The 12,887-nt window shown below is 49.8% G+C and overlaps 1 protein-coding gene across 5 annotated transcripts in view; it reads right to left on the reverse strand.

The window, feature by feature from the left end:
• The window catches only part of WWC1 (WW and C2 domain containing 1), a 151,541-nt gene extending 138,958 nt beyond the window's left edge, over positions 1 to 12,583 (reverse strand). For 3 of the 5 annotated variants that reach the window (XM_072824228.1, XM_072824226.1, XM_072824224.1), the window contains exon 1: positions 12,321 to 12,583. In XM_072824228.1, coding sequence (XP_072680329.1) covers positions 12,321 to 12,439 — 119 coding nt within the window. In that variant the 5' untranslated portion in view covers positions 12,440 to 12,583. The remainder of the gene's footprint in view (positions 1 to 12,320) is intronic. The other 2 variants (XM_072824227.1, XM_072824225.1) reach the window with 1 other exon arrangement.
• Between the last annotated feature and the right edge of the window lie 304 nt (positions 12,584 to 12,887).

Genomic DNA, 12,887 nt, shown 5'->3' on the forward strand with positions numbered 1-12,887 from the left:
CTCAGCATCACCTTCCCTGTCAGCAGGATGGAGACAGTACTGCTCTTACCTCATTGGGCTGCTCTGAGAATTAAATTGGATAATACATTCAAAGCCCACAGCCTAGATCTTGGCACAGTCTACGGTCATAATAAATGTTAGCTATTATTAGTTCTTACCCACAGGCTATAATCTATATGGTGACGATGTCTACGCTCCCCACTCTCTTGGAGTCTCAAGGACACAGATGTGTGCATGAAATCCAGACGGAGTTCTGCTGAGGTCAGACAGAAGAGGCGCTAACGGCCCAACCCTCAGGCCTGCCTCTCCGTAGGAGCTTAGACCAATTTGTTCAAAAGCATTACTGCTGCAATGGGAATTTAAAGATTTTCACATTAAAGTAAAGATAAGCCTAAGGCTCTCTGATCCTTAACGCGCCAGGACAGAAATCACAAGACAGGTACGGCAAGGTGACTGACATCCCCCAAAGATCTACTTTTCCCCTCCCTCGACTATTTCCAAAATCATCTCAATTTTTCTATGTACAGCCATATAAATCTTTAGTTTGAAAACCTTCTAGGTGGTACTTTCACGTAATCCCACTGAAACCCTGCAAGTGTTTATAAGGGGTTACCTACAGTTGCGGTTCTCCGATCTTACTTTACCCTGGAAATCCTGTGCCCAGGCCATACCCCTGTCCAATTAAACCAGAATGTCTGGGAGTGGGCCAGACCTGGGTATTTTTAGCACTCCCCTCTTGCGAGATCAATGTGCAACTGAACCTGAGGGTCCCTGACTGATCCTTTCATTCCTCAGCTCCAAACACAACCTCCTATCCTCTGCTGTGGAAAGGAGATGAAGCGTTAATATTCCTCCATGGTAGAGCAATGAACGCTAGGGCTCTGGGAAGGCAAGTGACTTATTGCTCTGAAGAGGGCTGGAAACAGAATCTAAAACTCCCAGCTGGAGAGCATTCATTTCCCAATTTAGTGCACTCCTACTGCATGCCAGCCACTGGGCTAACCTGATAACCAAGAATGGAGAACATGGAGGTAGTCATGCTGTTCGACCACAGTGTAAGATGCCATGGGGCCCAGGCAAGGTGCATGGAGAAGGCCTTTCTAAGCTTTATCTGTGAACCAAACCTTGATGTAAAGAAGATGTCAAGCAACGGTGGGGCCTGGCGAAGGAAGTGTGAAGGTCCAATTTGGACGATACAAGTTTTGGGATGATACTAAGAAGGTCATAAGCAATGAAGACCACTTCAACTGGCTACATCTACCTTTGCTCAGAAGGTTCTTAAAATCCGGTCAGTTTTTGCCTGTGACCACTAACAAAATATCTTAAGTCATTCTTGCTGCAAGCATTTGGCCAGTGGTCCCAAGACTTGAAAGGGCAGCAGAGTCAGATTTTAGATTCAATAGGTGGGACATGAGAATCTGTGTTTCTAACCAGTTCCTAGAAGAAGCTGATGTGCCAGTCTAAGACCACATTTTGAGAACTTAGGCCGGGCGACCAGGAAGAAACCTGAAGAAATACCTAGGGTCTCCACTGGCAGCTGATAAATGTTTAAATTAGCAATGGAAATAAGGCACTCAGGCTGGTTTTGAAACTCCTTGAGCTGTTTAGATACCTTTCAGTAGTCCTGTCTAGCAAAAATCATTGTTCACTGGAAAGATGTTTACCTCTTAAGTATGCTCAGTTTTCCCAGAGAAGAAAAAAGTGGTTTATGTCCAAGAAATCTGGTACTTAAAATATATGAATTGAGCAGTAATTCTATAATGATAAAGCTATAAAATGTACTGAGGAGGCCTTAATTGCTGCATTTAGAGAACTATCCGGAGAGTGGAACGTGAATATAATGAGACACTTCTAATTTGGTTTTGGCCAACTCTATGAGGTATGTTCTAACTTATTTTGCCAGTGAAGATATTGAGGCTCAGGAGGATTTAAGTAACTTAACCAAGGTCACAGAACTAGCCAGTGACAAGTTGGGATGTAAAATCCAAATTGTGGTCAAGAGGACCAGCAATGGACAATGGCTCCCTAGAGGGTTTGTGAGGATTCAGTGAAAAGAGGGACTTTTCACACACACACCTCCCCTGCACTCCATAGGGCTCAAGTCAGACTGGGGGCAGGGGGCCCTGAAGGTTCCCAGGCATGAAGGAGCCCAGGGACCCTTACTCTGCAGAACAGCTCAGGATGGATGCCCTGGCTCAGCACCATTGAGAAACAGAGACAACTGTTTCCTCTGATCCTCTCCTGTGTATGGATATATAGAGTCTATATACATTCTGGTGTAAAGAGAAGTCCCTCTGGCTTCTGGAATCCTCTCAAGCTTCTGGCTTCCCTGTGCTTTATTTCACAACAGAGGAGAAAACTCTACCAGATTTTGCCACCACTGGGCTTCAGGTTAGCAAAAGAACTAGAACAATGGCATGCTCATAGCCATCACAGAGACATAGGTCAACAGTGCTTGTTCCTGAAACCACTTCCTTCGGCTCTCTTAGCGTTACCTCACCTGCTTTCTTTGGTTTCCCTGTTTGTAAAACAGGAATAATCTGGTACTCTCCCAGGTTTATTGTGAGGATTTGATGAATTGACTGCCAGTGGTTTTGCAAAGTACAGGGCAAAGACCAGTAGCAACATGTGGGGACGTGTAAGAAGTGCACATTTCTGGGCCCCAAAGCAGGCCAACTGACTCAAACTGGGCGTGGAGGTGGGAGTTGGGGAGTGGGAGTCAGATTTATCAAGCCCTCCAGGTGGTTCCCGTGCTTCCCCAAGCTCGACAACATCTGATCTAAAATGGAAGTTCCATGAGGACAGGATTTTGTTGGTCCCATCGGTCCTGAGTATTCAGTGCTGGAGTAATGCCTGGCATATTACTGATATCCTAACCTTTTACAGGCACTCAGTAAATATTTTTGAAGGATGAAATGAGTCCAGATGAAACAGGGGAAAGAAATCAAGGTCCAGAGAGCCTGGCATTTCCAACTATATTTGTATAGCTTGATGACTCTCTCACTAATTTGTAGTAAATATTATGAGTTGCAGACTGACAGTGGTGTCTCACCCTTGCATGCCCAGCTCTTAGCGCAGTGCCCAGCTCATCATACAACAGGCTCTTGGCAACACTGTACTGAAGGCACTAATGTCTCCCAGTTCCAAACTGAAGTTCACACCACAACTGCCAAACAGGTGTAGCAGACAGGTCTGTCCCTCCATTTTCCTGAGATGGGGAAAAGCATTCCAGAGAACACCAAGCCCCCAGCTGTAATGCAACTTATCTGTTTAAGTGTTTGCCCTTCTTCCTCACCCAAGGGTACACCCTGCTGCAGCAGGGACTTTGCTCCTCAGCACTGGCAACAGAGCCTGAGGCCCAGGAGGCACCCAATAAATACCTGCTGAATGAATGGCCAACCCCTAGCTGGGTGGGACGTGATAAATACCAATGCCCTTCTGCACCACCACCACCACCACCACCATGCTAAAATCAGCAGGTTCTCAGACAGCTCTTGAACGGTCCTAGGGGTGGAACGGTAGGAGGGATTTCTGGAGTGAGGAGACATGGAATCAAGCGGTTACAAATGAATTCCAGATACCTCCATCAGCCTTTTTAGTTCTGCCATGACAACTGCAATTCATTACCTCCGCTTCACACACAGCCCTGGTGCCAGCTCACTGGCAAGAGTCACTTCACTCCAGAAATTCCAAAGAAGGGCTTGTCTCCGATAAGACCAGGGAAAAGAATTTATTGACTTATTTATATAATGAGTGATGCCAAGGTGGTTTGCAAGCTCTGATGTCAACATGGCTCAGAGGAGCCCTGGCTTACCAGAAGACACTTGAGTGGGCAAGGAGGGGACAAGCCTTCCAGTTCCTCTACCAATACACAGGAGGGCAAACGAGCCTAACTAGGAACAGCTCCCAGGGGAAAGCGTGATGTGCACTAGGCACTGGGCTAATAAGACTTGCCGTGTCCAGTGTCATTTCATCCTCACCGGTAGAGAGGTCCTACCCTGAGAAGAAGAAATTTATTCAAGGTCATTTACTACGTGTAATGACAGAACCAGAACTTAAGTTGGCACCCTGTGAAGATCTTTACGAAGACCTTATCTACTGCAGGGAACAGTGTGGTATTGTCGGACCAATGTTTGCTTGGAAGCACACAATCATTTTTCTCCACAGTGAACAATATGCTGCTAGGTGTGTTTCCGCTGATTCCTCTGTAGTTAAAAAGTTCCTTTTCCCTCTACTGCCCTCTCTTCCCCTCCTCCTTCCGAAGTTACTGACGGTGCAGTGGTACACAGTAAGGCTTTGAAATTAGATGGGCCTCGGGGCGCCAGGGTGGCTCTGTGGTTGAGTGTCTGCCTTTGGCTCAGGTCATGATCCTGGGGTTCTGGGATGAAGTGCTGCATCAGGCTCCCCGTAGGGAGCCTGCTTCTCCCTCGGCCTGTGTCTCTGCCTCTGTGTGTCTCTCTTGAATAAATAAATAAAATCTTAAAAAAAAAAATTAGATGGACCTTGATTCAGATTCCAACTCTCTTTTGACCTGTCTGACCTTGCTTAGTCTGTTTCCCCATTTGCAAGATGCCAGAAAACCACCATGAGCAACAGCGCTTGGCACATGACATATACTGGATAAAGATGATGAAATATAACTATGATTATCCTCATTCTCGCCAACATTAAAACCAGTTATTATTCTCTTCGTTAGCAATACAAAGACAAGCCGTGCATTTGGAGGCAATTCCTGGATTACAAAGTAAAGTGCACATAGAGCCCTAACTATCTAAGAAAAGCCACAACAGATGCGAGATCGGAAGGCTGTCCCAAGGTCACCTCATCCTAGCAGCCACCTGATGCCTGTATCTTGATATTTTATCCTTCAAGTCAGGTACCAGTCAGGGGATCCTAAGGGCTGCCCCAGTGACCAATCAAACGAGCAACCGCCACGGGGCGGAGAGAAAGCCGGCGTGGGGACAGCTGGGCTGCCACGGAACCAGGCCCAGCAACAGCAGGCAGCCGGCTGGGGAAAGTCAGCAGCTGCTGTTGGCCTGGTGTCCTGGCTGCCAGGGAGTGATGAATGGAGCAGGGAAAGAAAAAAGGCAACAAAGGTGTCCCTAATCTTGATGCAGCTTCATTTTTTTTTCTTTTCTGGCTGACCATTGAGCGAGAACTTAAGCCTGGGTCCTTTTTCTTTGGCAGACATTTGAAACTGAAAGATCCCATTTCTTCCCAACAGTGAGATGTCACGGGTAGAAGCATTGAGGAGGAGGCAATTGCGGGGGGGTGGGAGGGTGGGGGGGATGTAACCCACCACACTTGTCCATATTTCCCCTCCTCCCCACTCTCTGCTCTACCCCCCTCCTTGTCCAGCATCTTTATAGAATGGCCTATGTTCTCCCAACACACCAACAGTGAAGGCCTGTCTCCGCTTCAATCTCCCCCCATTATTTTGGCAAGAGGTTTTCTGCTCAGGAGCTGGAGGCTTAATGGCCTGCTGGTGAAGGTTGAATAACAAAACACCACTGTATCCAGTTTCCAAGTTTTCTCTTCTTTTATCTCACTCTGAAACAGGGATTCAAGGCAGTCGAGAAGCTTGTCAGCAGCAAGCAGAGCCTCTCGTTGTTCTGCCTGAGGGTGAGCGGCCGGCTGGCCCTCTCCGTGCTGGAGACGCATGGTGTGTGAATTTCTCACACACACTTAGCCCAGATCCAGCCTTCAGCCCTGTCGAAGTGGAAGCCCTACGAGATGTCACCCAAGCCATTTCTCCAGGAGAAGTGGGTTTCTCTTATCCAGGGCCCCTCGCTGAGCTGGGGGCTGCAGATGCTCATTGCCTGGAGGCAGACATAGCCAGCGACAGCTCCTGACAGCGTGGACAGCCAAGTGTCCCTCGGTTGGCAATCCCCACAAATGCCACCAAAACCAGACCAAGGCTTCTTCTATTCAGGAAGCTCTGTGGTAACATGCCGGCCACCTTCCAGCTCCCACTTATTTGAGCCTTGTCTCTCCTTATGTGCACCTGAGCTTGGTGTTCCAACCCTCCCAGTAACTAAGGCAACCTGATTCTCCTCTCTTCAAAAGAGCAGTGTTTCACAGCTACCTGGGATCCCGAGGGATTGAAGAATCAGGTCAATTTGGCTAGGCAAAAAGCCGGAGGGGTGATGACAGAAGAGTAGCTAGCTGCCTTGGCTACTAATTCCCTGGCCACTGGGAACATTTACCCAAGTGACTTGGAAATGACTTTGAGCTCTCGACACACACTATATCCTTTAGAATTTCTTTGCCTCTGCTTCTGTTCTCTCTTTCCCAGAGCTCTGGTTAGCTGGTTGCTCCTAGAAGGTGGGGTTTTTGCCCAACAGTCTCCTAATCCACTCTGGGGATCTCTCAGGCTCCTGTGATCAAGCCTCCTCTGCAACAGATCTCCCTAAAATCCATAGCACGTTTGCTTCAGCTCAAGAATAAATGGCAACTGTCAAGTCCACCTTATTGACAGGGCACTCTGGAACAGCTACAGCTAATATGAGTGTGGACTCAAGGGTCCTCACTACCTGGACTCCAACCTGGCGTGCATCACCTACTGGTGACCTTGAGCAACTTACTTTACCTTTCTAAGTATGTTTCCTCATCTGAAAATGAAAATAATAACAGTACTTACTTCATAAGGTTGGCAAGAGAATGAAATGAGATAGTAATAGAAAAGGCTCAGCCTGGCACATAGCATTAGAGTAAATTCAGTATCACCATATTCCTAGGACACAACACGCAAACCATTGGGACAGTATGAAAGAAACCTGCTGGTCTACACAGGCAGACAGGATTATGGAAAATAACTCAGCCACAAGCATAAAATGTTGCCAAATTATTATAATGGGTGAGGAGAACCTGGATCTGAGTTTTAGGGAAAAGTTTACATAAGAGAAAGAGGGAAGAAGAAACCTTTCCTAGAGATTCAAGGTATGACCTTGGGCAAGTCACTGGTCTCTGAGCCTTAGTTTAATCAGCAAAATGAGAGGGATGCAGTTACATGACCAGAAGGGTCCATCCCAGCTGAGAACTGCTACAGAGCCAGGCAGAGACTCAGTCTCCATTTGATTTAACTGTTCCACAGGCACTTTCTAGTAAAAGCTAAAAGATCTGGCATTCCCAAGTGTCTCCTAGATATCAGGTTCTGTGCTAACTGCTCTACCTGACTTAGCTCATTTAACATCCATAACTGCCCTTGAGAACTATTATGTACCTCCCTATTACAGAAAAGACAAAAACCAAGGCTTGCAACTTGCCAAGGTCACTCAGTAAGCAAGCAGCAGATCCAAGATGCCAGGATTCAAAGGCTCACCCTCTTTCCATTGTCCACACTTGCTCTCTGGTTAACTGTGGCCTGGCCACACCAGGATGGTTACAGGTAAATAAAATCATGCCTGTCCCCACTCCAGTTCCCAAGGCCAAATTCCTTAGGCAGGCAATGGAGCACAGGCAGTTGAGCAGTGCCAGGCAGTGTGGTCAGATGTGTGGGTTCTGGCGTCAGTGCACTTAGCATTCACATCTGGATTCCACAAAAGTTGGCTTTCACCAAACGCAGTCCCCCTGAGCTTCAGATTCCTTATAGAAAATTGTACCTATTCCCAGGGTTGCTGGAGGGATTAGGGGAATCACCCACATAAAGCTCTCAGCAGACCTCCTGTATGCAGTAAATGCTCGGGCATTATTTCCTACCTCACTGAACAGGAGAGCATATAGGCAGTGATGAGCAGTTTCTAAATTAATCTACGGCAGGAGTATGAAGTGGGGTCCAACAGCCCCCTGGAATTGTGTGCCAAAAACTGTATCTGCACTTTTCTTAAGGAAGCATCTATAACCTTTGTCAGACTCTCATTAAGATCTGTAGCCAAAAGGAGGTTAAGATCTTTTGACTGTAGGGGGCACCTGGGTGGCTCAGTGGTTGAGCGTCTGTCTTTGGCTCAGGTCATGATCCCAGGGTCCTGGGATCGACTCCTGCATCAGGCTCCCTGCATCTCCCTCTGCGTGTCTCTGCATCTCTCTCTGTGTCTCTCATGAATAGATAAGTAGAATCTTAAAAAAAAAAAAAAAAAAAAAAAAAAAAAAGATCTTTGACTGTAGACCCAACTTCCTACATTATAGCTATTTCTGAAATAACAGGATTAGCAAATGTTCCTCAAATCATGAGAGAAGTCGCTGAGTCCTCTCAAAGTGGCCTCTTAGCCACCGGGCCTCCAGTACTTATCACAGAGCCCCCAGAAACTGTGCCCACAGAATTCCCAGGTGGTTCCTGGAAGAAGGTCTGAACATACACCACAGAATGAGCAGGAATTAGGCTTCAGGAACCTTCTCTGGCAGGGCCAATTCAAACAATCCATTCTTCCTTGGAGAACAATCAGCATATTTGTTTTTGCATACCACTAAGTTAAATACACAAGGAATGCTGACCCTTTGCTGGGAGTTCCCAGAAGCACCCAGACTTACTCTGCTAAAGAAACACTGCTCCTAGGGGCTGCAGAGGCCAGAGCACCTGAGTCCCCACAGACCCGGCCCCTTCCCAGGCCAGCCATGCCTCAGGAGGCTGCGGTGTTGTTGGAGCCTTTGGCCCAGTAGGCAGGGCCCAAGCTGCCCACTGGACCCTCTCTGGTTGTTGGGACAACCGTTCTCAGGAATTTCGGCCTCCCAGTCTTGCCCTGGGTGAGAAGGGAAGAGAGTTGGCAAGGCTGGCTGCCTGGCTGCTCTTCCAACCCGCTGGTGAAAGGGGAAGCGGAAAACTGGATTCCCTACCCCCAGCAGCCTCCATGCCGGACAGCACACAAAACAGCTCAGCCCCAGAGGGAGGAATGTGCCAAGACATTCTTCAGGGTTGGTAACCCGAGACGCTATTTTGTTCTTCGTGGCTAAGAAATCACTTTTCTGACTGAGGGACCGTTTGACTTACTTCTTTTAAATTCAAGGGAATGGGTGGGCATCGCCTTGATTCAGGTAAGAAAAAAGCCAAGACAAATGTAAACACACACGCACACCCTTAAAGAGTAGAAATTCTTTTTTTTTTTTTTTTAATGTCATCTTTTGTTTCACAGCATTAATGAAATGGGTTGCAGAGATGTAACTACCTTGGCAGAATTTATCTCCCCCACACCACCACCCCAAAGTTGTCTGGCTCTTTTTCGCTTTAATTTTTTTTCTTCTTCCTTGCTACAGTCCCCTCTCTCCTTCTGCCATGGAGTCAGGAGGGGTAAGACAAGGCCAAGGGGTCTGAAATCACATCTGAGACCTGGCAGGGTTCTGCGAACATCTTCTCACCAATGGAGAACTCATTTGTAGAGAGGTCAAGCAATTTATCCAAGACCATCTTCATATCCATGAAGATATTCAAATAAGTCACACCTCTGGACCTCAAATTTTCTCTTATGTTTGAAAATAAGAGCTGGGCTCTGATCATCTATGTCCCTTCCAACTTTCAGGAGAGAAATTCCAGAGAGCCATGGGTGGATGCCCTCTGCTTAGCTTTCTCCCCAAATTTTCAGTTGGCCTACCATAACAGTGACCCCAGGGTTGCACTTGGAACACCTCAGCATCCCAAACTCCGGGGTCCCCCACCAACCCAGTATGGGAGGGATGACCAGAAGGTACAAAGATGCATTAAAACCAATTATTTGCAAGGTGAAGAAAGTGAGAGGCTCAGTTAAATGCCACTATGTTCTTAATTCCTCTCCAATACTTGTCAATCTGCCTAAAAAACAAAGGCTGGGCATACCTGTTGCTGGGTATGGGCAAGCTACCGTACAGAGCTAAAATATAATGGCACTGGGTTGTTGGTTTTTTTTCCCTCCACTTTTTTTTTTTTTTTTGAAGATCCTTTCTATTTATGACAACAGATAATACTAGTTTCCCATTTGTGAAAGTGGTTAAAAATTTTTCATACTGAGGGGCATCTGGGTGGTTCAGTCGGTTAAGCATCTGCCTTTGGCTCAGGTTATGATCCCAGGGTCCGGGGATTGAGCTGCATGGTGTGCTCCCTGCTCAAAGGGGAGCCTGCTTCTCTCTCTCCCTCTGCCCCTCTCCCCACTCATTCTCTCCCTTTCTCTTTCTCAAATAAATAAAATCTTTAAAAAAATTTTCACGTTTAGTTGATTTAAAGTCAAATATTAAGTAAGCAATGGTACAAGTCAATATAGCAGAAAATCATTATGGTGGTTCATATGGTACTAAAATTTGAAAAATAATACTCTAGCCAAGTCAATTTTCCACTTGTCCTTTTCCAGGGGTAGAAAATTACCTGTTGTTTGAGAAGCTTTCTAGAGCTGTATTCCTCTCAGAGCCCCAGAGAAGTCCCTAGATTCACAACCGAGGGTGAGTTAGCAACGCTGGGTGTGGGGCTGTCCTAGTCCTCTGACATGCAACTGCTGACAGCACACTGGCCTCAGTAAGTTGCAAGGACCAAAACCAGGCAGGAAACAGAAGACTGAACTTATGTCTCTTCTGGAAGAGAACAAGGGGCTGCCCAGTTCTCCAACACGTAACAGCGTCCCTGGGACAGATGACCCTGAGTGGGGCAGGGAAGAGAAGTGAGTCAGGACAAATCTGGAGGTTAGAACTTCAGAGATGGTAAAGAATCTGGCATATGGTGAGTGGTGGAAAGATGAAGATATTCAAGTAAGTCACACCTCTGGACCTCAAATTTTCTCTTATGTTTGAAAATAAGAGCTGGGCTCTGATCATCTATGTCCCTTCCAACTTTCAGAGTTCTACGATTACTTCTCTTCCAAACAAACCATTAATCTGACCAACGGGGAACCTGAGGCTCAGAGGTTAAAGCAGCTTGCTCATGGGATGCTTTCTCTAGCATTAAAAATTTATCTTCCAATGCCACCAGACTGACTCAGTTGGTAGAGCACCCGAATCTTGATCTCAGAGTGGTTGAGTTCAAGCCCCACAATGGGCAGAGAACTTTTCCTTTTTAAATTTCTCTTCTAAATTATATCAAAGAGGCATCCAGCGTGGTACTGAGAATAAAGCAAGCACCCAAGAAATGTTAAATGAGTGAACTTAGAGCGCTCACAGAAATTACGGGGCATCTCAATTCAAATTTTCTTTCTGCCTTTTTTTAAAACCCACACCTTGCTACACACCCCATCTTGGACTTCTGGGACCTGCATCCCAACCCTACAGGTCGAAAGATCCAAAAAATTCACCTCTATTGCGTTACAGGCACCTGACACTCAAGGTCGCACAGACCAGGTGAACATTCCACATTCCTAAGACACTGACCACAGACCAAGCCAACAAGGACAACAAAGCAATCTCAGAGGGTGGTCCTCTTCCTCCCCTTCTTCCCCCCACCCCTACATGGGGAGGGTGTGTGCAAAGAAATGACAAGCAATCAAAACCGGGAGAAAGTCTGGAAGCTCTGAGCAGTCACCTCAGACTCCACCTGCCACAGAAAAAATAAAATAGAATCCGTGCTACAGTCGCTTGGTGCCCACCAAGGTCAGGACGCGCTGGTGCAGGACTGAGGAGTCTCGGTCCCCAGAGGAAGAAAGGGTGGAGAACGAGGTGATGGGCAGGGCTTTGTGGGAGGCCTCTCACCTCCATCTATATCCTAACAGCTTCCAAGTTGCTCTAAGATTCCTGGAGAACCAGTCTTCCGATCAGCCCTCCCCCGCCCCTTCCTTTCCTTCCCACTCCCGGCCTCCAGGCCCCCTGGCTGCTCCCGTGCTCTTCCCCGAGCCTCCCAGGCACCTGTCAAAGACCACACTCCAGGCTGCCTTCCCCTCCGCCTAGTGTCCTTCCAGCAGTTTCCCACTGAATCCTGGGTCCCTACTACCCCCTCCAAACCAGATGCTTCCCCATCTCCCCCCCACACACACACACACTGGGGAAAGCCTCCCCGGGAAGCCCCAGAAACGCTCCGCTAGGCTGCTGCCCCAGCCCCCGCCCGACCTCGTCCTAAAGGGGGCGGGGGAGGCGGGGCTAGAGCTTAAGGTCAAAACTCTGGGCAGGTGCCGGCTGGGGCCTAAGTCCTCCATCGGGGACGGCGGCGGGGGCCGCCCGGGCCCCTGGCCGCGCCCCCCTCCAGCAGCCCACCCCGGCGGGAGCAGCGCTCCAGACGGCGGGCGATGGGGATGGGGATGGGGACGGGGATGGGGACGGGGATGGGGACGGGGGCGGGGGGGGGGGGGCGGGGGCGAGGGCGGCGGGGGGGCGGCCAACTGAAGACAGCGCAAGCGGCTCGCAGAGTTCCCCGGCGGCCCCTGCCCGGTCCCCGCGGGTGGCCCCTGGGGCAAGAGGGGGCCCGGGCGGAGCGCGCGGTGTGGGGCTCCCCGGGGCCCTACCTGTCCCGCGGGTCGATCCAGCTGGTGGTGCGGCTCGTGTGGTCTATGTAGTAGACCTTGCCGTCGAAGTCGCGCGCCTCCTCCCAGCCCTCCGGCAGGGGCAGCTCCGGCCGGGGCATCTTCCCGAGCGCGGCCCGCGCTCCCCCATGCAGCTCCCGGCCGCCGCGGGGGCCCCGGCTCAGCGGCTCCGGCCGGCCGTGCCCAGCCCGGGCGGCCGCCGAGGCACCATGATGGGGGGGGAGGCTGGCGCCCGCGGACTGGGGGCCCTAGTGGGGGCCGGCCCGGGCGGCGCCGCGGTCCATGCGGCCCTGCGGCTCCGGCCCGCCGCTCCCGGGCTCCCGGGCTCCCGCGCTCCCGCCGCCGGCCTCTCACGCTGCCATGTGCGCCCGCCGCGGCGCGGTGCGGGCCCGGGGACGCGCCCGGCCGGCGGGGCAGAGCGAGCCGAGCGCCGCCGCCTGCTCCCCGCCGCCTGCTCCCCGCCTGCTCCCCGCCGCCTGCTCCCCGCCGCCTGCTCCCCGCCGCCGCCGCCCCCTGGCCGGGCGCCCGAGCCCTCTCCGCCGCTCTGCG

Source organism: Canis lupus, chromosome 4 (assembly GCF_048164855.1).
Source record: "Canis lupus baileyi chromosome 4, mCanLup2.hap1, whole genome shotgun sequence".
NCBI classification, from domain to species: Eukaryota; Metazoa; Chordata; class Mammalia; order Carnivora; family Canidae; genus Canis; species Canis lupus.